General features: G+C 37.2%; 1 protein-coding gene across 2 annotated transcripts in view; it reads left to right on the top strand.

Annotated features, from left to right (window-relative positions):
* The window catches only part of LOC145771495 (calcium-independent protein kinase C-like), a 29,523-nt gene extending 8,503 nt beyond the window's left edge, over nucleotides 1-21,020 (top strand). For both annotated transcript variants that reach the window (XM_082583190.1, XM_082583189.1), the window contains exons 6-16: nucleotides 2,328-2,407; nucleotides 2,783-2,918; nucleotides 4,909-5,036; nucleotides 6,085-6,118; nucleotides 9,345-9,463; nucleotides 10,109-10,276; nucleotides 14,218-14,372; nucleotides 15,402-15,540; nucleotides 16,095-16,283; nucleotides 16,474-16,614; nucleotides 17,631-21,020. In XM_082583190.1, the coding sequence (XP_082439316.1) occupies nucleotides 2,328-2,407; nucleotides 2,783-2,918; nucleotides 4,909-5,036; nucleotides 6,085-6,118; nucleotides 9,345-9,463; nucleotides 10,109-10,276; nucleotides 14,218-14,372; nucleotides 15,402-15,540; nucleotides 16,095-16,283; nucleotides 16,474-16,614; nucleotides 17,631-17,873 (1,532 nt within the window). In that variant the 3' untranslated portion in view covers nucleotides 17,874-21,020. The remainder of the gene's footprint in view (nucleotides 1-2,327; nucleotides 2,408-2,782; nucleotides 2,919-4,908; nucleotides 5,037-6,084; nucleotides 6,119-9,344; nucleotides 9,464-10,108; nucleotides 10,277-14,217; nucleotides 14,373-15,401; nucleotides 15,541-16,094; nucleotides 16,284-16,473; nucleotides 16,615-17,630) is intronic.
* The last annotated feature ends 1,288 nt before the right edge of the window (nucleotides 21,021-22,308 follow it).

The following is a 22,308-nucleotide window of genomic DNA, read 5'->3' as shown; positions in this document are numbered from 1 at the left end:
TGCTCACGTCGGACGTGCTTGGTCATCGCTTGTCAAACTCATTTTGCTGACTTGTGACATTCCAAGTTATGACTCAATTTCATCATTTACCATCTTCAACCACCTGCTGAAATGTTGCTAGCTCAATTGTCACTTGCTCAGTTCACAACTGCTGACTTGTAGGAAACTCGTTTTGTCCCCTTCCAATATTCCCGGGTACAAGTGTTACTTTGGAGCCGATAGGATTTTAGCTAAACCCTGAATTATTGTAGCGCGGATTGGGGTGAATTCGGCCCCGATTTAATTTATGGAACTTTTTTCTGTTAACCATGGGTTGATACATTTTCCACTGCATCAGACATCTTTGTATGAGTAGACAACAGACATCTTTGGTAATTACATACTTAAGTATATATAATAGTTTGCGAGTTTATTTTCATACTAAGATTGTAAAAATCTCACGTTATATTTACAACAACACAAAACATCGCTTTTTCTGTTTTTTTCTTTCAACTGTCCAGTTTGTGTAATGTGTATGGACTGTCATGTTTTTTTTTTTGTTCCTTAAATTGTAATTTCAACTAAAACTATGCTTACGAGGCATTGCCATCGTGTTTGTATGCCATACTTGCGTATTGTAATAGCTTCTGTGTATACTTTTAACTCATACTGGTTTTCCTGGGAAGGTTCACATACTGTTTGCATCAGCTAATGTTTAACATTTCCAAAAACAAGTCTCCCAGCTGACATGAGTTGCCTTTTGATGGCTGTGCTTCCATTCAGCACGAGCTTAAGCTTAGCTTATTGCGATTTATAATTCCTATTTTCTGTGTTACGCTACCCGTTGATAAAGGTTAACCCCAAAAGGTCGCACGTAGTTTTATCCGAAAATAAAGTGATCAAATCTATTTTTCATGTAAAATGCTAACCTGACGTTGTTAATGTGAGCAAAATCCCATGGTTAATTTAGTTAGTTATAAATAATTTAAGCAACCCAGACAGCCAAATCCGTCATTTTTGCATTGATTCAACGTCTGCAGACGTTGAATCAATGCAAAAATGACGGATTTTGCTACCTGGAAGCTTGACGCTTCAGCACAGACCTGGATGATTTGCGACGAGTAATAATTAGCTTTCCTTGTGTCGTTTAGTTTCTACCCTTTCATTTGCTGGACGTTTTGTTTACTATACTACAGTATAAACCAGTCACCAGTTGTATTCACGCGGGCTTGTAGACAAACTCAACCAGCTCAAACGAAAGATTTCTATCCCATGACAATCTTTGAAGAATTGCTCAAATTTACTTTTTTTACAACTTGCACGATATTTCGAGTCAAAATGTCAATGGGTTTAGAGAAAATGATAGGCTATTAAATATATATAATATGTACAATATAGTAGACTGGCAATAGATGTTATTTAAAAACCCAGTTCGTGATGCGGCTATTGCATCAAGTGAAATGTAGCATCGACACAGAGGCTATTCTTGGTTATTGCTTCATACATGTCGCATGGAAAATATTAATTATATTGCCAAATCGCACATTGAAACCCAATATTCAAGTAAAACTTGTTTTTGTTACTGTAGAATGTAGATTGAAGCCTTACCCGCAATTTCTATTTCTTTAAGTGTAAGTTTAAAAAGCGCTGCTTGTGTTATAAAACTTTAAAATCGTTTGTATGTAACGTGAAATCATGGCGTCATACACAGACAACAAAATCCGTCATTTTTGCGTTAATTAAACGTCTGCAGACGTTGAATCAATGTCTGTATATAGATCGCTATGTGTGAAATGAACCCATCGTTTTTTTTCGTTTTTTTTTTTGAAGTCTCATTACGCCTAAGATCAGAAGTTGAATGTTTCCACGATCATTAATAAACGTCGTTAGATGTTGAAGCTTTGTTGAATGTTAATTAGGTAGTGATAGTGAGAGGTATATAATCTTAATCCACATACATTTTACATACCATGAAAAATATCCACTTAAATGTTAGAAGAAAAAAATTAAGTTTAACTTTAGACACAAAGAAAATTTTTGTGTTTTAGTAGTTTTTCCCGTTGTGGAAAAATCCCGCAACCACAGAAAATGTATGAGTGAGTTTATAAGCTTTTTAAAATTATGTTGGTTGCACGTATTACTTACATTCCAATACTTCTTTCTCGTAGCGTAGTTTCAGCTTGTTTTTTTTTTGTTTTTTCTACAATTTTTTTCCAAGAACAGTGAGTAATTTGCAGTGAGTAATCCAAACTTACAACATATATTTGTTCTGAAGACGATGACTGTTAGGCCATTTGCTCAAGTAACGTAATCCCATTTCAATTTTAACTCTCCTTTTTACTTTCCAGCTTGCACTTGCGTCGTCCATAAAAGGTGTCACTCTTTAGTGCTAAAAAAATGTCCGGGTTGTAAGACCAAAGATATACCGGTATGAAGGATCTTGTATTTCTTTTCCAAATGTAACAAAATGCATTAAAATTAATGTAAAAAAAGTCTAACTTTTTTGCAGGTCGAAGTTACATACATTGAATAAATAGATGTTTTAGCTTTGCCCTGCATTGCACACTGTTGTTTTTGGATATGCACTGTTTTGTTATAACATTTGTACCATGAGTCAGATGCAATAATATGTAAGTGTGAAATACGTTCCGTCATCCCTCCAAAGCTGTTTTTTCATGAAGTTAGAGCTAATCAAGACTACCTGCTGAGTTCACAAAACACGGAACCATATGTACGAAACATAATGTTTTTCTTTAGCAAACAATTCTAACATGAATCGTTGTATTTGTTTGATGGTTTGCAGGAAGACCCTGCTTTAGGTCGCATCAACTTCAATGTCCCACATCAGTTCAAGACTCACAACTATCAATTTTTCACTTTTTGTGACCATTGTGGATCCTTACTGTATGGTCTATATTCCCAGGGCATGCAATGCAAAGGTGAGTCGGTTCAGCTTAGCCAAAAACACTGATTGATTAATTGATATTTATTGAAAGGTTTCATGAACTCAAATGAAAGCGATGGCTGGTTGTTTAAGTAAAAATTGACAAAGTTTTTTCATCACATCAACTGTATGTTACAGGAAGTATATTTTACACTGTGTTACATGGTAACATTCTCACACAGCATCAAATCAGCGCAAAAGTCGCATAATTTCAACAAGAGTGTATCCATTTGTATCCGTTTTCCTCGACGAAGCAATATTTTTCTGCATTTCCATATAAAATGATCGCCACGTGTAATGTCCGGTGATGGACTACGGATTAGCAACCTACTCATTCCCCGCAGCAATCGATCGATTGTTTCCAGTTTCCTTTCATTTAGCTTCTATGCCAGCTTTTCTATTCTTTGCACTCACTGTGGATTTTTGAAAACTCACTATCACCACGCTCACTTTTGTTTGTTCAAAACCAAATACTTTTCTTTTATCAAAAATAAATGGGTTAAATTCTCAGTGAATGTGAAAGCAACAGATACGCTACATTTCCTGTAATAAAGGTGCAGTGCAACAAAACAGCCAAGAACTATGATCTAAATCACGAAAGGAAAGAATGTTGAACAAAGAATCGACCATGGTGGCGACATTATCGACGATCCAACGCTACTCCTCACTGGTTTTTCGACATGCAACAGAAAGGAAGGGATCAGCTACGATGGAAATTTATTCGGTCATTCCCAAACTGCTCCCACTTTTCATCGATGTGGCTATCAAAACATACCAATTTGTCCAAGTTGCGAGAAAGTCAGGCAAACTGTTGATCGTTTGATTTTAGACTATGCATGGTCTACGCTGCCCGGTGGTTGCAGAACAGCTCATGAGCTCACCAATGCGGAAATACATTTAAAAACTGGTACAAATACAACGAGCTTCACGTATGAAAGTGTCATACGATACTACTAGTGCCTCAGCCTGACAATTAGTTTTTTTACGTTGAATCGTCGTCTGCAGACGTTGAATCTAAAAAGCGACTGATATGCTGGTCGAGGTGTGTCAGGTCAGATAAAGGTTTTTCGATACTCCCAAAATGGCACCCAAAATTATAGATAGATTAATTGCAAAATCTATCAGCGTGACCTGTCTTGTATTATTGTTCGTTTAATTCGCATTTCTATTCTGTCTTGCGATATCAGCACACAATTTTATATTTCTGCTTAATTCGCCATCTCCGTTTCATTCTTTGGAGCCGAGGGTCTAAGTCGGCAAAGGTATCTTGGAGCCTACAGACCATCTGCAGACGTTGAATCAATGCAAAAATCGGTTGATTTGTTGTCTGGGTAGGGAAGAGTGTTAGTTTGATTGACACTTCCTTTTCATACCTTGCTAGTTTTGGTTATATTCAACCTCATTTCTACTAATCCAAGTACCGAAATCCATTTTAACGGATAGCCAGGCTAGTCTGCTTCTGTGACAATCGTCTCAATATTTGCAAGAGTTCTATCAACGAATCTCCACAACTGTTTTGTTTGGTTGTGCTGTCCTGTCCCAGACAGCAAAACCTGTCATTTTGTACACTGATTTAATGTCTGTAGACGTTGAACCAATGTAAAAATGACGTATTTCGCTCTCTGGGGTTTCACCCTCGCTGTACGTTATATGACGAAACACTGTTGAATCATAAGCATTGGCCTATTCACCCCAATATAACGTCACATGCCGGCTGGTTTACTGTATGTACCACAGCATGGAAGGTACATTGAAAAAGTTTTTTTCCATTGCTGTGCTGTTTACACATATGTATAAAATTATATGAGCTAAACGCCGCACATACACTTTAGTTTCGCAACCTGTTTAAGTGTTTAAGCTTAACCTATCACAGATATATCCTACACTATTATGTCTCCATTTACATTTTAACCACTTTTCGTAGTCACTTTCACAAAATCTTGATCTGGCAATGAGTGAGACATCATTTTTGTGGTTGCTTGCAGCATGCAAACTCAACGTTCACAAACGCTGCGCTGCCAACATCGCAAACTCATGCGGCATAGACGAAAAACAACTTGCCGACATGCTCAAGAAGCTTGGCAAATTGGGCGGCGACGACAGTTCCAAAAAGGTACCTGCCATGCAGTTTATAAGCGTAATTTTCAGTTTTAACTTTTGATCAAGCGCGGCTTGGAGCATTCCCAGACAGCAAAATCTGTCTTCAGACGTTCAATCAATGTAAAATTGATAAATTTTTCTGTCTGGGATTGATGGGTTTTTTTATAAAGCAAGTTGCTGCGAAAGTGTTTACTTTGGGGATTTAAATGACGTAAAGCGGGGCTAACATGTGCAACCGGTGAAGCGGAAGCGAAAGGGATGAAAAATACGATGCGGATAGGGTCGGCTGAGTTGACTAAGCGGCATGTTTTTCAGGCCGTGACGTCCACGTACATGCCACTCGCATCTAACCAACCACGAGTTATTGAACAAAACAAATCGTTCTTGTAATTTTACTCATTCTCAAAACGGTTCAACTACAGTGTGCCTAGGATGGGTCAATTAACTCTTCACGTCGCTTATATTTCTCTCAAGTCATTAACAATTTTGAAGTTTCTAAAAATCATAATTGTGAATGTATTATCAAGATGACATAATTCATTGAGCTTGAGAAAAGCTTTCTCTGCTCATGAATTTAGCATAGGCATGGTCGAAATAAAAAAACAGGTTAAAGACAATTCAGTAACAATTAAATCAACTATCTCGACTTCTCTCTTAAAACACATGAAAGAACTACCGATTGTTAGACCTTACCTACAATCTACTACGGTAGCTTGGACTCACAAGAGCAAGTTTCGGTATTCTAGCGATTCTTCATGGCGGCCTTCCACGCTTAATCCAAGTCCTAACCATTGCAAAACTAGTTGGTCTTGGCCTGTTTTTTTTTTACAATTATTTTCTTAAGTGCCACCAATGACAGTTTTTTCAATTGTTTTGCTTCGGAAGCTTGTACAAGTATTGCTTTTCAAAGAATGTTGTTTGTGTAACTCAGCCGTTGTCGTAAACATTAAGTTAGATTAATTTCATACATTCATCAAAGGTTCTCAAACAAATTGTAAATTATTGATGCCAACTTCACTTGCACAAGATTTGGATGGAATAAGAATTTTTTTTATGTTTAGCCCAACGCTCCAGTTGAAGCAAGACTTTCTTCAGGTAAGTCAAATAGAGCTCAATTTGTTTTCGTGCTTTGATTACGTTGCTCCAACATGGCTTTTCAACCTCTGCATCAGTTTTGTCGCGATTTTTCATTGTTAATTTTGTTAGAAACAGACCGGATGTTTCCGATACAGCTGCAATAAAGGTGCCATTTTTGTGAATGCGTGGGCTTTTGCTACTCAATTTTTCGCACCCAAACGTAAACCAACGCAAATGCAACTCTAAGAAATTGCTGTGTGGACGCAACACTCCTTGATTTGCGTGCTGAAGCCCTGGTGAAATGTCAAGGGACCACTTACTTTCTTGACATGCAGTATTACAGCTGTGGTTGTCTGTAAAAAATATTACGTTAGGGGAATCTTTGTTTGCCGAAAAGAAACGTAAACTAAAAGGTCTCAATAAAACTTCTATTGACATTTTGGTTGTTACTTTCTCTTAGGTTTGACAAGACACTTGTGTTGTTGCATTTAAAAAAAAAACTTATTGCTGTGCAAGGTCTCTGCTATTCTATTGAGGTCTTTCTTAGCTAACAAATTATTTTTTTTTGCATTATTTATAAATGCTTGTGTATTATACATAAACGTTTAATCAATGCAAAAAAGGACTGATTTGTTGTGCGGGTTGTAATTATGTGATAAGAAAATATACCATCAACGTTCTAAAGTTGATCATTGCCATCGTAAAATTCATTGAAGAACTGATTGATTTTTTGCTTTTTGATTGTTCTGTGCGAAGTATTCCAGCAACCATCTTTTACCAGTTTAATTATCGTAACATCAGTTTGTCATCTCGTGACATATATTTATGAAAAACATGCCTGATTAGTGAACCCAGACGTTGAATCAATGAACTTTGAGTGAACTGCAGACGTTAAGTCAATGTAAAAAGCGACTGATTTATTGCCTTGGTAAGAGTTCCTTGATAACAGTGACAAACGAAATTTTGCTTCTAATGCAATAATCTGATATTGTTATAAATAGCGTGAATTCAGTTGCGTGTTGATTTCTTATTTTGAAAGGAACGTGAGGACTCTGCAAAAGGCTTTGTTTTAGAAACAAGCAATGCAGCATCTACGTTCAGCACGATTTGTAATTAAAGCCTGCTTTTGTTTATTTGCATTGTATCAACATTATTATCATTTCCTTTTATTGCATCCGACGCGACAGCTTTCTACGTACATCAAGTCTGACGTCTCAAATCTTATTACGTTTACACGCAGTGCAGTCCCTGCTTGCAAAATCCGTCCATTTTCCATGAATCCAACTCCTATACACGTTGAATCAATGTAAAAAAACGAACTTTGCTAGCAGAACGGAGGCAAAGCATTGCTTCGTGTTTATTTGCATTTTCTTAAGCTTCTGTGAAGTATAAAGGTTATCAATGGCATGACTAAATTCCTTGGTTTTACAAGTTTCTCGCCCCTTAACATTTGAACTTTTGTACTTTCATTCCTGGAATTATTACGCTCGTTTGACTGCTCCGGTTGCATGAGGGCAATTAGGTTATCTGTTTCAACACGGTTTATGGTTTGTTGTTTGCAAATTGCAACTCATTTTTCCTCTCGCATTGTTAACTTTAGTTTTGTAAGCTAGGTAGCTCACAAATTGAACTGGTGGTGTAAGATGACGTCACACTTTAACAGCGTCGACACGTAGCGGATGTGGCTTCCGCACGGAAACGTGGGAATGTCACCTCTTGCGTTTACTATGAGAGATCTTTAGTTGTTGTTTTTTAACAGTCAAACCACTTTCTTGGAGCTTGGTTGGTGAGGAATTGTCAAAAACCGACTTCTGTTTTATTGTCACAAATATTCGATTTTGTCTTGACTGGTGTAAATTGTCGGGAAAGAAAAGTTGTTAAAAAAGTAAAAGTGAAACAACGCGGACCACACTTTACAACTAATCATCACGTAACATACAGGCGGGACGGGATTCTATGTTGAGAATGCAAATGCTAGAAATTGGCTAAAAAAAGACTTGTAATTACGCCTGAGTATATTTAAAGTAAATCCACTTTTTAAATAGCCAGGGATGTAAATAGAATACAAGCCGCTATTATTATACGGTCTTTTATCTTTGCCCAGGCAGTAAAATCCGTCATTTTTACATTGATTCAACGTCTGCAGACGTTGACTCAATGTAAAAATGACGGATTTTGCTGTCTGGGTGTAGCGTATAACTGCAACTTAAATTCGATATTACAAACCACATTCATCTAAACTAAATTAAGATACTTTGGCTAAGTTGTAATCTACAGACTGGAACAATTCAATAAAACCAGCAGTGTTTTGCCATAAAGCCATCACCACTGCACCGCCGCAACTGTTTTTTATTGTGCTTGCTTCAGTCAATGCTTAGTTAGTTTTCAATCCAACCCAGCCCATGCTGGGGGTGTTGTCTTCTATTTTTGGCTGATGAGGAAAATGTTATATCCACCTCCAAAGACGCCGATTCAATGTAAAAAAACAACAAGCCTTCTTGTCAACACTACTAATTTGTTCAGTAATGACACTGCTAAAAGACTTAGGCTTTTGAACTGTTTGAAACGCCACACCTTACTATATGAAGTGTTTCAATGATAACTGTGAAGATCAGCTTTTTCTATCTTGCATTGTTGAATCTGGTCAAGGAGAATGGCCATTATGACTTCATTTGATTAGGAGTTGGGACGTTTAAAATACGTTGTCATTGCTGAAAGTTGCAAGTTGACATTGTGGTTAAATGAATATATTTTCGTTTATTGGATTGTTTGTGTCAATATTAGGCAGTTTAACGTCTTGAGTTCAGTGCATCACGTCACCGGATGATGTGAAAGAATTGATATTTCATCATATGCATTTGTGTGCATTGTTTTGAACTTAAAAATCTCATGAATCATAGAAATCACGTGAAAGCTTCGTGACCTCGCTTGCAAGGGATGCGATGCTTTAAAATATTACATTGCAGATAATTCATAATTCAGTGCAGATCACTTGTTTTGATGTGTTTTCAACGTCTAACCGTATGTTTCTGTTAAAATCCTACCCAACTGGTAAAAGTTGTTATTTTATATCATTACAACGTTGAAACGATGTAGAAAACACAGTTTTGCTTTCTTGGTGTTTTGCGGTTGGATGGGTAAAAAAAAATTATAATCTGTATTTTTAGATCGATTCGACGTTTTCAGACGATTTATCAACTATCACATAAGACCATGTATTCTTTAGCATTCTTCTCCTTTTCAGATTCTCTCAACCAAAGCAACGGAACTGTCTCTAAGAAGATTGCATCCAGTGAGAAAGGAAAGGTCAAGCTTGCTGACTTCCACTTTATTAAAGTCCTCGGCAAAGGAAGTTTCGGAAAAGTACGCTTGCTTTATTGGTTAAAAATTTCAAAATAGGATTTGCTGCCGTTTTTTCCAACGTTACAAAATTGTCAAAATAAACGTAAATTCGACGTCGTTTAAAAAAGTGCTAGTTCCCAGACAGCAAAACCCGTCATGTTGGTACGTTTCTGATGCGGCCTAGCAGATTATTGTCGACAGGGCTTCTTAAAAGAGTTGAAGATTTGGTTTTATGTGATTCTTTATTGCTTTATTGCTAATTTTGTAAAAAAAAAAAAGTGTTAAGTCCTCTTTAAAATCTTAAAAAGTGATAAGTCCTCTCTTAAACCCATTATCGCTATGTACAGTTGTACACCCTGTTTCTTGAACAATTTTATCCTTTACTCCAAAATTCAAGGAATAAAGAAAATTCCATCGTGTTAACAACGCCATGGACGTCAGAAATAAGAGCTTTCTACATATTTTAACACATTACCTCGTAAACTACAGATATCTTCATCCGGGAGTTTTCAATCTGTGACCGTTTTTATGATAGAAACATCCCACTGTTGTGTTTTAAATGTTTCATATTTTTTAACTTATGTTTTCAAAACAAAGTTGTATTCAAATGATCTGCTTTTTGTAACCAGTCATAACAGGTTCAAGTTTATCTCATTTTATTTTTAGGTTCTTCTCGCTGAGCATCGCGTTTCAAAGAAAGTATTTGCCGTCAAAGTCTTAAAGAAAGACGTCATTAGTGCTGATGATGATGTTGAGTGCACGCTCACTGAGAAAAGGGTTCTTGCGCTTGAGCATCCTTTCTTGACTTCACTTCATTCGGCTTTTCAAACGAAAGTGAGTGCAGCAAAGTTTACAACCTAGCCAGCAAAAGTTAGTCTTTTTACATCGTCAAGTCCTGGGACGTCTGCCGGTTGGAAGCTCTGCAGTTTGTCTCTTAGGCTCATCATAGACATAGATTGTCAAGCACAAGGGTAGCTATAAATATTTTTGTTGTGACATTACGAGTTTCTTGCCACAGGGAACCGAAGCAATCCTCCTCGCTGTCATACACCATTACATACTTTTTTCGTACTTTATGAAAACTAGCTGTAAAATGTGTTGTTCAACACGCCATACTCTATTATCTGCGAAAAAATAAGTTTTTCGTAGATAATTGGGTATAGCGTGCTGAAGCGTTCCTTGCGTTTTCTACCTTAAACAGCAACTCATTTGCATATAGTATTCCCCATATAGAACTTTGTTTTTTTGGAAGCCGAAGTTTCTCAAACCTTTAGTCACGTACCGTTTCGATAAATCTACTTTATATGACTGTGTGACGTACTCTTGAAAAAAAAATATATAAAACAAAATGCACGCGATCATAGTTAGTTAGTTCACGGTTACCCGTCCTTTGTTCCCCGTATTGCGAGGGTTGGACGTCACTAAATATCGACCCTACTTGATGGCGGCTTTCTACACACTTCTATTTTGAACGTTCCCCTACACAAGGTTTCCCTTTCGGAGGTCGCTCCGCACGCTCTCGCAATTCGCAACACCTCTTTTTTAGTTGTCCACGTGGATTACGCCTTTCCACCTCCAGCAGCTGAACTCTATCACGCCAGGAGTCTTCCATTCGTTGCACGTGGCTGTGCCAGCGGAGTCTCCTCCACTGCATGATCTATTCTACTTGGTGGATGCCAAGCCTTCCCAATTCTTCACTTGATATTCGCCAGTCGCTTTGAGCATATCCACCTTCCCATAGCGTTGTCATTATGGCTCACATGGTTTATAAAAAAAAAACATAAGATATTTTTTAACCGTTTCAATCATCCTTTCATTCATTTAACAATCGATGGATTAAGTTGGTGCTGCTCCAAAAGTAGATCAATTCTTGGAAGTGTTTGAGAAAGACACAAGAGGAAGTCATGTCCCACTGAAGAGAAACAGTATTTGTTTTCCACCACACACATAGTTGAGAAACGTTACCCACAGCAGTCAGTAGATGGAAAGAGCAATAAACTTTACATACATTTTTTTGACACCAACGGATATGACTTCACCATGGACAACCAAAACTTCTGCAAGGATGAGAATTCGAAAGTATCTTTGTCTGTTGAATCATTTAAAAGTTTAACAAATCATTTTGCAAACTAGAAGAATTTTCGGATCAACTCCAAAAGGCTTGCGGATCAGTTTTCAGTCAAAATCGTTCAAATCAGAAAAATTCTTCTACAACTGACAATGTTACGACAGCGAATGATTTTGCATTAACTCTCCAGACAGAATCCATCGTTTTTTTACACTTACGTTTGCAGACGTTGAATTAATGTAAAAGGTGGTTGATTTGCTGCCTCGGTTGCTGATGTCAGTGATTTTGTCTTTTTACAGTATCGCAAAGCTGTCGCTCGTTGTAGTTGCGTAGACTACCCTCATACTTTTCTTCTTGTCCATTGGGGGTACGCGTACCCTAGTTTGAGAACCTCTTCTATGAGCCTTCCTAACGATATTTGTTCTCAGAACACAAGATATTATCCTGTTTCATTGATTATATGCTTTAACAACTTTCACGACCCAAGGAGATTTCACGTTAGTGAAACATTACTTCATGAATATTTTGCACGTCAGAGTAATGAAAGGTTTATAGGCTTAGGTATGGTCATCAATAAATAAAGCCGCAATCTCAGAGGAGTTTGTGACATACGGACTTCAAGTGACCTTGAATTAACTTCTACTGGATTTACATCAGATCATTTAACGTTGATTTAAACATCTGATATGAATAGAACGTGCGATTGCGTTGAATCAACGCGAATAAATGCGATTTTGTGTAAAGTCTCAACGCATATTGGATTTCTTTTTGTGCTCTCAATTTTAATAAAGGTGATCTATCAAGAGATGGAACTCAAATCCAGGTTGACCAAGCGTTCCAACTTCGAAGCATTTATGCTTCTGACATTGTGAAAAATAAATTGATTCACTGGCTGGGTATTTTGTTGCGTACCCAACTGCAAAAAATGCTTTTTTGCACCGTTTCAAAGTTGAGGGGACGTTGAATTAATGCAAAAATGACCATTTGCTGACTAGGCAAATTTCAGGAGAACCTGATATCTCAATTGTCTTGCTGTTCCCTGTCTATTTCAAATCATCTTAACGTTTTGCTTATTGTACCATTTAGCAGTGTGGAAACAGCTATTTCGTTGAAAACCCCGTTCCAGTATTGATTCTTTAAAAGTGAAATGGTCGTCTTAGAATGACATCACATTGAAGCTGCGTTGCCTTCTCGGCTGTTTAGACAACTTCTACGCTCGCTCTACGACAAAATCATAAAACTTTTCCTGTGTATTACAAAAACAACTCATGAATTATTAATTAAATCTATGTTGCCTGTTCTTTTTATTCATTCGGACTTAAAATCAGCTTCTTTTTTGTCGTTTTAACGTTAGAATGTGTTAGATTGATAAAAACTTGGGATTTTTTTTGCTATATCTTTCAGTGTGCAAGTCTCTGCAAGGCAATTGTGTAATGTGGGATGGGACGTTTTTTCCCATTTAGATGGAGATGAAATTCAATTAATTATTCCATTCATTTGCCATGGGAATGGGGACCTTCTAAATTACTTTTACGTGTATGTAAACTATTTACATAGGCATACTGGTTTTAACCAGCAATAACCAGTTTTAATTATGTTGTTTTGCTTTCATAATCACTTTTTATATGATGCTATACACTACAACCATTGTTTAACATCTTCACTTGTACAATGAAAACTTTATTGACACATTACACACGTCTACGAAGAAAATCTTTCTGCTATTTAAACTTTAAGAAATAATTTAGGGTAATTCGGTGGTGCTGAATCCGAATCTGATCTCAGATTTCTTCTATCATATCAGATTTTTGAGATGATAATAAAAAATACTTTATTTTTGCCAAAAGTGGAAGATTTAACGTTGCGTTTCCCACCTATACAGGTAGTGTCATAACGAATGGTTAGTGTTAGACAGGTCAAAATAGCTTATAAGGTTACTAGACAGCCATTGCCATAGGTTTGCTTCAATCTTTTGTGATTTAATGCAGAACATTGGCAGAGGGTGCTCACTTGAACTTTTAGCTTCCCCTTATGGTTCTCATTACTTATTTTGTTAATAATTTTGCGTCAAAACAAGTTGGTATTGTACTTTGTGGGTGTATTTTTGCTGTTTATGCACCCCATGGCACGGATTAACAAATAAAGCATAGTGTGCTTGTGTAATACATGTAATGTCAAATCTTTCACTTTTGGAAAAGTCGCATTTTGTTATATCTCAAAAACCTGACCTGAAGTTTAAGTTCATATTCAGCACCCCAGGATTACTTTGAACCAATTTTCAAAGTTTATACAGCAAAACTCATGTTGACCAGTGTTATCAAAGAAGCACTTGCTAACAAAACCCGTCCCCTTTTACATTAACTGTCTGCAGAGCAGATGTTGAATCAAGGCAAAGAGGAAGGGTTTTACTTGCTGGGAAAACTTAACATTTTTATGATTTAAGTTATTTTGGCAGCCGATTGTAGCATCGAATAGACAGCGATAGACACGTGTTTCGCCCATGAGGCTGGGCTCATCAGTATCGCACCGTATTCTTGCCACTTGAGTAATCGACCGTTTCTTGAGTTTCTTCACATTTTTATGATTTTTAGTTTTTTTGCTTAATTTTTAGAAATTGTGACATTTTAACATCTCTGTTCTTTTCCATCATTCTAGTTCCTTGATGAGATGGTGATTCTAACACTGTTTTGTGGATGTTGCATTTTAGGAGCGCTTATTTTTCATCATGGAGTGCGTGAATGGAGGAGATCTGATGTTCCAGATCCAAAGATCCCGGAAGTTCTCGGAGGAGAGATCGAAATTTTATTCAGCGGAAGTCATCCTTGCCTTGATGTTCCTCCACAAGAACGGGGTAGTCTACAGGTGAGTTGTCGTCAAACATCATATCAATTCGTTTGTTTAAGGTAGCTGTGATCTTGATGTTTGCAGAAGAGATGGTGAACCACAGTTCAGGCCACCCACGCCACAAAAACATTACTGCAGCCACTACATAAGAACAAGGCTGCCTTTACTTTTTTTTTAAAAACAATCGAAAAATAAGGAATATGCTGACAAATCATAACCCAACAAAGACCAATATTGTAAGCATGAATAAAGGAAGCAAAAGTTTCCAAACCTTCAACCATAAGAATGCATCGTCACCGCAAAAACAATCGAAGCCACTTTCGATCGAGATTGGCAAACAAACGAGAGTCAATCAAGGCATTTTAACTTGGTATTTGGTTTATGGGCTCAGTTTGTTGATTTTAATAAAATTAAAGAAACCTCGCATTCCTAGACAACATACTCTGTTGCTATTTGCCTCTGTCAATACGTCGCCGTACTTTCATCCTAATGTTGGTACTGCGTATGTTATGGTAGTGTATAACATGGGAATTATTATTTAAATGTTGCTTTTGGTAGGTAGCTGATTTCTGTAGCCAGCGCTTCTGCGAAGCTTTTGCATTGGCCAACTTCCTTAATATCGCCAGCGGTTTATAAAACTTTGTTCCTCATTACAAATGCTATACATCGATGAAGTGGTTACGTATCATTATGGTTGTTTTTTGAGCCGTTTCAAAACCCAAACTTTAATACAAGAAATTTTAGCAAACACACCGGAGTGTGAAAACACTTTTCACTCTTTGAAGAATCCCAGTGACCGCAGTGGTTCAATCTGCAGACGTTGAATCAATGTAAAAATGAAGGATGTTGCTGTCTGGGATAAAAAGAATTGCCATTGAGGCATCCTTGACTGATTCCGAAAAATTAAATTGACGAAAAGACAGTTAACACTTTACGCCAAAGACTTATTCAAGTAATGGGAGCGGCGTCAAAATGTCATTGACGTCACACGTCACACGATATCAAAACGACGCATTTCCACGATCTCAAACCACTCTTCTATCTCAGAGACATAAAACTGGACAACATTCTTCTCGACGAAGAAGGCCATTGCAAGTTAGCCGACTTCGGGATGTGCAGAGAAGGCGTCAAAGATGGGAACCTCGCGACCACTTTCTGTGGAACTCCAGACTACATCGCTCCTGAGGTGACATTTCCCCGATTTTCATTGTCAAGGCTGTGCCAATAAAGCATGTGATGGAATGTCACTAGCGTCTGTTTCCTGTTACATTTCATGTGTATTTTTAGTTAAGTTATGATTTTGTTAACGAAAAAGTTGTTTTTGTTGCATATGTTGAACTGAGCTCATTTTTGTGGCAAGCATGAACATATGGTTAATTGGTTAATGCCATCGCTTTATATCCTGCCAATTCCTCAACTAACTAGCAGTGACTGTGCCAATGAGATTTAGACCTGGCTTTAGTGACTATCGAAATGTAGCATCATTCAACGACTTAAATGGCTATCCAGGCAGCAATCAACTGGGTTTTTTTCAAGAGCTTTAATCAATCTTCTCCTGGTAGTTTAATTCACTTTTGTTGTCTTTGTGTTCAGATCAAAATGTAAACTTTTAAATTGCAATCGACTGGAAATAATGCGAGCCCGCTGTTTAAAAAGATACGATTTCCTCTTTGCCCTCCCCAGCCAACATGTTCAACAACTACTCGATTGTACTCAACTTCTCCATTCACGACATTTCAGATACTGCAGGAGCTTGACTATGGCGTGTCTGTTGATTGGTGGGCGCTCGGCGTTCTCATGTACGAGATGTTGTCAGGGCAACCGCCCTTCGAAGCCGACAACGAAGACGACTTGTTTGAGTCTATAATGAACGATGACGTCTTGTATCCTGTATGGCTGTCCAAGAATGCGGTTAATGTGTTGGAGATGGTAGGTTGTGGTTGTAATATCCCATCTATCAAAATCCGTTCTTTTACATCGATTCAACGTCTGTAGACGAGATTTTTGTGGCTGGGAGAACTTAGCATAATCTGTTCCCAAGCAAGAACGTTGATTTTGCGTCATCTAACGCTTTACTAACATAAAACAAACGTATTTATTTTGACATTATTATTTGCAGTTTATGACAAAGAACCCGGCCAAGAGGCTTGGATGTGGAGTAGGAGGAGAAAAGGCCATCCTTGAACATCCATTTTTTGCTTCTATGGATTGGGTTGCTCTGGAGAAGAAGCAGATTACTCCTCCTTTCAAACCGAATGTGGTAAGTGGTCCTCATCACATTTGACAAATGCATTAAATGGGAAGAATATTCAAGGTGACAACCAAAGAAACAGTTCCAAACAGCAAAATCCGTCATTTTACATTGATTTAACGTCTGCAGACGTTGAATCAATGTAAAAAATGAATGATTTGCTGTCTGAAATTTTCATTACTAAATCAATGGCCGTTCAGCAATTTGTTACAGTCAGCGACATCATTGCGCGGCTTCTCTCCATTGATACAGTTTTTCCGCTACCAGATTCACATGCAGAGAGCAGCCACAGCATCCCAGCTAGAAAAGTTCATTCTTGTTAAATTGATACAACGTTTTACTGACTTCAAACCAATGTGACAAGAACGGATTTTGGCTTGCTGGAAATCGGTTCTTGTTTGACAACATGTTTCCATTTAATTGCCCTTGCTGATCGAATGTGTTATTCCACAGATGACTTTAAACGTTCGTGTGGTCTGCAATAATGCGAAATATTCGATTTTGTCATCGTTTCGACGTCGACAAACCTCATTTTTTGATACAAATAAAGATTTGACCACGTCCAGACGCCACCAGCAGTGATGTGTAAAAAATCTATTCCGTTTATTGATTTTGATGTGCAACCTTGGTAATGGAATTCTTATTCGGTTCCAACAACCCGACTCAATTATGATCGATTCGTTTCTCGCTTCTGTGTGTTTTACGGCACTGCAACCTGTCGTTGAACCATACAACGAGAGGATTACTGTTACGTTGTTTCAACGTAAAAAGAGATCAAATTGCTGTTAATAAGAAAACTACCACGTGTTTGTAAGCGTTTTTATTTGACGATATGATTAAGTCTTTTTCGTGTAAATATGCTTCTATCTCATACAGCAAAATCCGTCATTTTTGGCCATCTCACCGCTGTTGTAAATATACGTCGGCTGTTAGAACCCTGTTTAATATAAGGAAACATCTTGAGATCTGATTAAATATTTGCCGAGTTCATTTTTATCTGCTTACCTTCGCTTACTTGATTGCAGAAAAGCCCTTATGACACCACCAACTTCGATTCCGATTTCACCCGAATGTCTCCGAAGTTCACCCCTGTAGGTCACCAAGCTCTCGCCACCATCAACCAAGCGGATTTCAAAGGGTTTTCCTTCCAGAATGGCAACTATTGTCAATTTGCGAAAAAGGAAGAAGAAACCCCGCCAGCCAATCTTAACAAAGAACCCGCCATCAATCCCTCTGCTTCTCAGGAAACAATAGCAACCAACTTATGATCTTAATCTTTCTAAATTTTGTTAGATTAGTTGTATTCATAACAAATAGGCTTTCTGGCCAGGTCTACAGCAATTATACATTTCTGTAGGTTGAGTTTATAGTGAAGAGAAATGCAAGAAAAGAAATTTTGGTAGAAAGTTTTAACTCAAACAAGAAAAAAACTTCGATGAATCGTTTATTTAGTTCGTATTTTTTTCTTTGTAATTATTGCATTACGTAAAATATTAATTTCTGTTGTCATTAAAGAGTGTAAATCATGTTCATTTCAGACTCCAAAATTTATAATGGTTAGCGTTGTTGTAATGTTGAGCGATGGCCATCTTGCCCAGTTTTTACTATGTTTTAATTTACAGTAAAAAGTATTTCAGGCCCTTTAGGCTTGGTAATAGCATAACCATGGCAGGGGAGCCACTGTTACAGAGCATTGACTCCGGCTACAGAGCTTTAAAATTTGCTTTGTAGCATTTACCGCAGTAGGACAAAACGGTTATTATAAAATTCTGTGCAAAAATATAAGCTCACAAGTTAATTAGTATTGCAAGAAGTTATTAAAGTTTGCTCCTGCCCTCCCAACAAAATATTTGTATGCTCCAGCTCCGGAAAAAATGTTAGGTTCCCCAGCCCTGGACGACACTTTAAATACTTTCAGATCCACTAACTCTACTGTTTCATCTATCGATCCAAAAACCGTCGGTGTTTTTTAACTTGCAATGTTGATAAATTAGGAATTGAAATCGTATTTTCTGCCATCTTGTAATTACATGATTCTGCATGTCGTCATTCCTGTCATCGTAACCGTGCAGCTTTTTCAATCAATGATGTCACTGCCCTGGGTTGGTTTGTGCAACATAACTTGATTGGTGAATGTTATTTGAGTGACAGTTGTAATAGGCTCCACCTATTTTTAAAAACAATCGTTCGTCGACATTCAATGCATTTATTCTTCAATTGGCTGAATTTATGAAACGGAGACTTTTGGAAATAATACAGTCTATGATAACCGTTTGAACATGTTGCTTTTGTGCAAAAAGGAATTAAATCAATTTGTTTTGTAACTTATTCTAAACAGATCAACTTTGACCGTTGTACTTTTTTACATCTATTCAATTTTGTCTGATGTTGATTCAATGTGAAATAGTTCTGTAGTATCCACTTTCGTATTGATACCCTGGTTACTCTATCTGACATTCAGTCAACATACTTTTACTTGTTTTGTGTGCCGAAGTTTTAATCAAATGACATCAAATTTGCGTCTTCCTGCGATGATTCAACATTTTTTAAAAGTCTTGTTTGAAAATCCAGCAGTGAATCTTTGGTTTCTGACGCGACAAATTCACCAAGAGCAACGCACCACCGCGCGCTAACTGTCAGTCAAACCACCTTAGAAAATTTGCACGGAGAATAGATGGGTCTCAAATTGTGAAAACTGCCCCTTAGAATTTAATTACAGTGAAGCCTCAATTTTTGTGTTGTTGCTATCCCAGACGACAAAATCCGTCATTTTTTTTCTTGACGGATTTTGCTGTCTGGGTGTTGATCGAATTTCATCGAGGTCCATCAATGTCACTTTTGTTGTAATCATCGCATTTATGTCAAAGTCTATATATTGTGTTGTAACTGAATTGCCGACAGTATTTCCAGGTTTCATTCGTTAAACCAAGTGTTGACAGTTTCAAAACATCTAATGTTGTGACTTCATTCTCAATCAGCAAATCAGCCCCTTTATACATTGATTCAGTCTGCACTCTGCAGACGTTGAATCAATGTAAAAAGGGGCTGATCTTTTTATTGGGTTGTCCCGACAAGTGAATCTAAGCAATAATTGCTTCGAAGGATTCTATGAAAACTTCGAACCCGATCTCATAGTCAATCGATTCAGAGCGGTATACTCAATTTCTTTCTCCATGTGTTATTCTCTCCTTACTATTTTTTATATGAACATGGTGAGTTGGTTGTGTACTGTATTTGCCCGTCTAAATCATATTAACTATGTTTGTTCAATATTGTAGTGATAGATGAAGAAAAAGTATCGTTTTCACATTGATTAAACCTTTATTGACGGTAAAGTAAATGTAAAAACAATGAAATTAAGAGCCTTGTTTATTAATGTTACGTGTAATTTCGCCTTTGATTAACGTTTTCGTGACAAAACAAAGTTTAAATTTGCTTGCGGGACTTTTCTTTTAAGGCGTTATGATTCTCGCCTCGAGAGCTGATTGTTATGGTTTCAAATGTACTGTATTTAGCTCCGCATTGTTATGGAAGGTGTTTTCGACCTTTGCGACAACCGCATCAAGAAACGTTTAATTATCGTCCAAATGCGTCTTTTCATCAGCAAAATAACAATTGAACTCAATTTTTTTACCCAATGAAAGTTCCTGACAGAAATCATGTGTTTTGCACTTGCTGTTATTACCCAGTCGGCAAATCAGTCCTTACTTACTTCACATAGCTATGTTAAGTACATTGGTTGCATTAATTAAAGCAGTTGCGTCTACTGACGTTGAATCTATGTAAAAAGGGCCGATTTTCTGCCTGGGTACGTAGATTACATTGTCCATCGAGATTATGTAAACTTTTTCTTAGGTTATTTCTAAAGTTTACCCGTAAAAATATCAACATACTGTATTTATTACTCCCCAGTCAGCAAATCAGTCCTTTTTTGCAGACGTTGAATCAATGTAAAAAAAAGACTGATTTACTGACTGGGGTCGTAGTTTCGTGTGTATTTATGTTTTGCATAAGATTTTTGTTTGAGCATACCATGACAAAGTGTTGCACCTTTAGAATAACGGACACGTTTATTTGGTTGGGCGCCAAAGACATTATAATGTTATTGACCAAAATTTGTTGCTGAAAATCGTGTCTTTTTTCGTTTTATCTGCTTTTGTAGAAGACGATCAATAGAATTATCTCATGCCCCCTAATTTATAGGCACTCCCTTACTAGACCGTCCCAAAATATCCAGTTTTTGGTATGAAATGTATGGATGGTTGCTCCACATTGCTAGCGAATAAAGTACTGCCCTTGTAACGTTGAATTTACATCTTAAAATGTTGAATCAATGTTAAAATGGATGATTTTACCCACATTACTTTTGTTGTGTGTGACGTTGACTAGTTGTATTTTAGTTATTAAATCGTAACCAAGCATCGAATGTTTGCTTATTGACACTTCGGAACAATGCAAACTAGCCAGATAAGTTCATCATTTTACATTGATTTTTACTTATTTCTTCAATCAACGTAAAAGGACCATTTTTGCGAGCCGGAAACAGGAAATCAGGCTAACAGCTTACTGCTTATTATGACATCAAATTATTCGTATTCATATTTTGTAGCCTAACTAGCAAAACCGATCAGTAATATTTTGTAAAAAGGTCCAATTTTATGGACATTGATCTGGCCAAGTGTGAGTATCAACACATGTGCACAAGTGGCTGTGGTGTGGATACTTCTCTTAACAAATTTTAATTCCTAGACAATTCTTGTCTGTTCAACAACAACAAATTGCCGTTACAAAAGCTATCCTCTTGATAAGTCCATGATAAGTCCTTGTAATAATGGGCGTTGTCAAAAACTTTCAGAAAACTCCTACAGTATTAAGGATAACTTCATTGCATTAAAAAAATCATCAAAAGCTTCAGTGTCAAGTGGCGAAGTAACAGTGAAATAATGAATGTCACTCTCGATGACTTACTTTTTTTCCAGACCGTAAAACTAGTTCTCTTTTGCATTGATTTTCTGGCTGGGCACCACAACTTCATCGGGGAATGTGAAGGCTGCATAATTGAAAAGGTTAGTTGATTGGTAACTTCTTTACCAGTTAACAAATCAACTCTTTTTTATATCAATGGGAGCTGAATGAGAACAGAAAATGTAAAACCGGATATTTTTCAGATTTTTTGTTAAAAGTATGTCACTAAACCACTAAATGGGTGGCCTACTTGGCGCTGATTTATCAGCCAGCTCTTGAGTTAAATGGACGTTTGTGTCAAATAACCAACCCAGGATTAACTTTGAAAATGCAGGCTACGTCGGTATTTTGTACGGTAGCCTATTTAAAAAGAATCTGTCAATAGACTTGTTCAGAGCTTCCAAACAATTCTTTATCACTTCGTTGTGTTCAAGTAATCTACATGGAAGGCATGTGAAAGTTTCTTTAAAAAACAGGAAGTCGATGTAAAACGCATAGCCTACTTTATTTTCGTTTGTAAGAAAATTTATTTGCAATTATCGTGTATGATTAATTAGGCATTTAAGTTGCCTAAACAGCCGTAGTTTTGCTACATACCCAAACATCAAATCAGTCAGTGCACAGCATTCTTGCAGTGCAGAGACTTTGAACCTCTCACACAGGCACGGTTACCAAGATTAACAGATCGAAAATTTTTGCTCGTTAAGTGTTGCTGTCTGAATTATTTCATCCACTAGG

The sequence above is a fragment of the Aplidium turbinatum genome, chromosome 6 (genome assembly GCF_918807975.1).
Source record: "Aplidium turbinatum chromosome 6, kaAplTurb1.1, whole genome shotgun sequence".
Classification (NCBI taxonomy): Eukaryota; Metazoa; Chordata; class Ascidiacea; order Aplousobranchia; family Polyclinidae; genus Aplidium; species Aplidium turbinatum.
The sequence above is the reverse complement of the archived record's forward strand: the minus strand, read 5'-3'. Positions and strand labels throughout refer to the sequence as shown.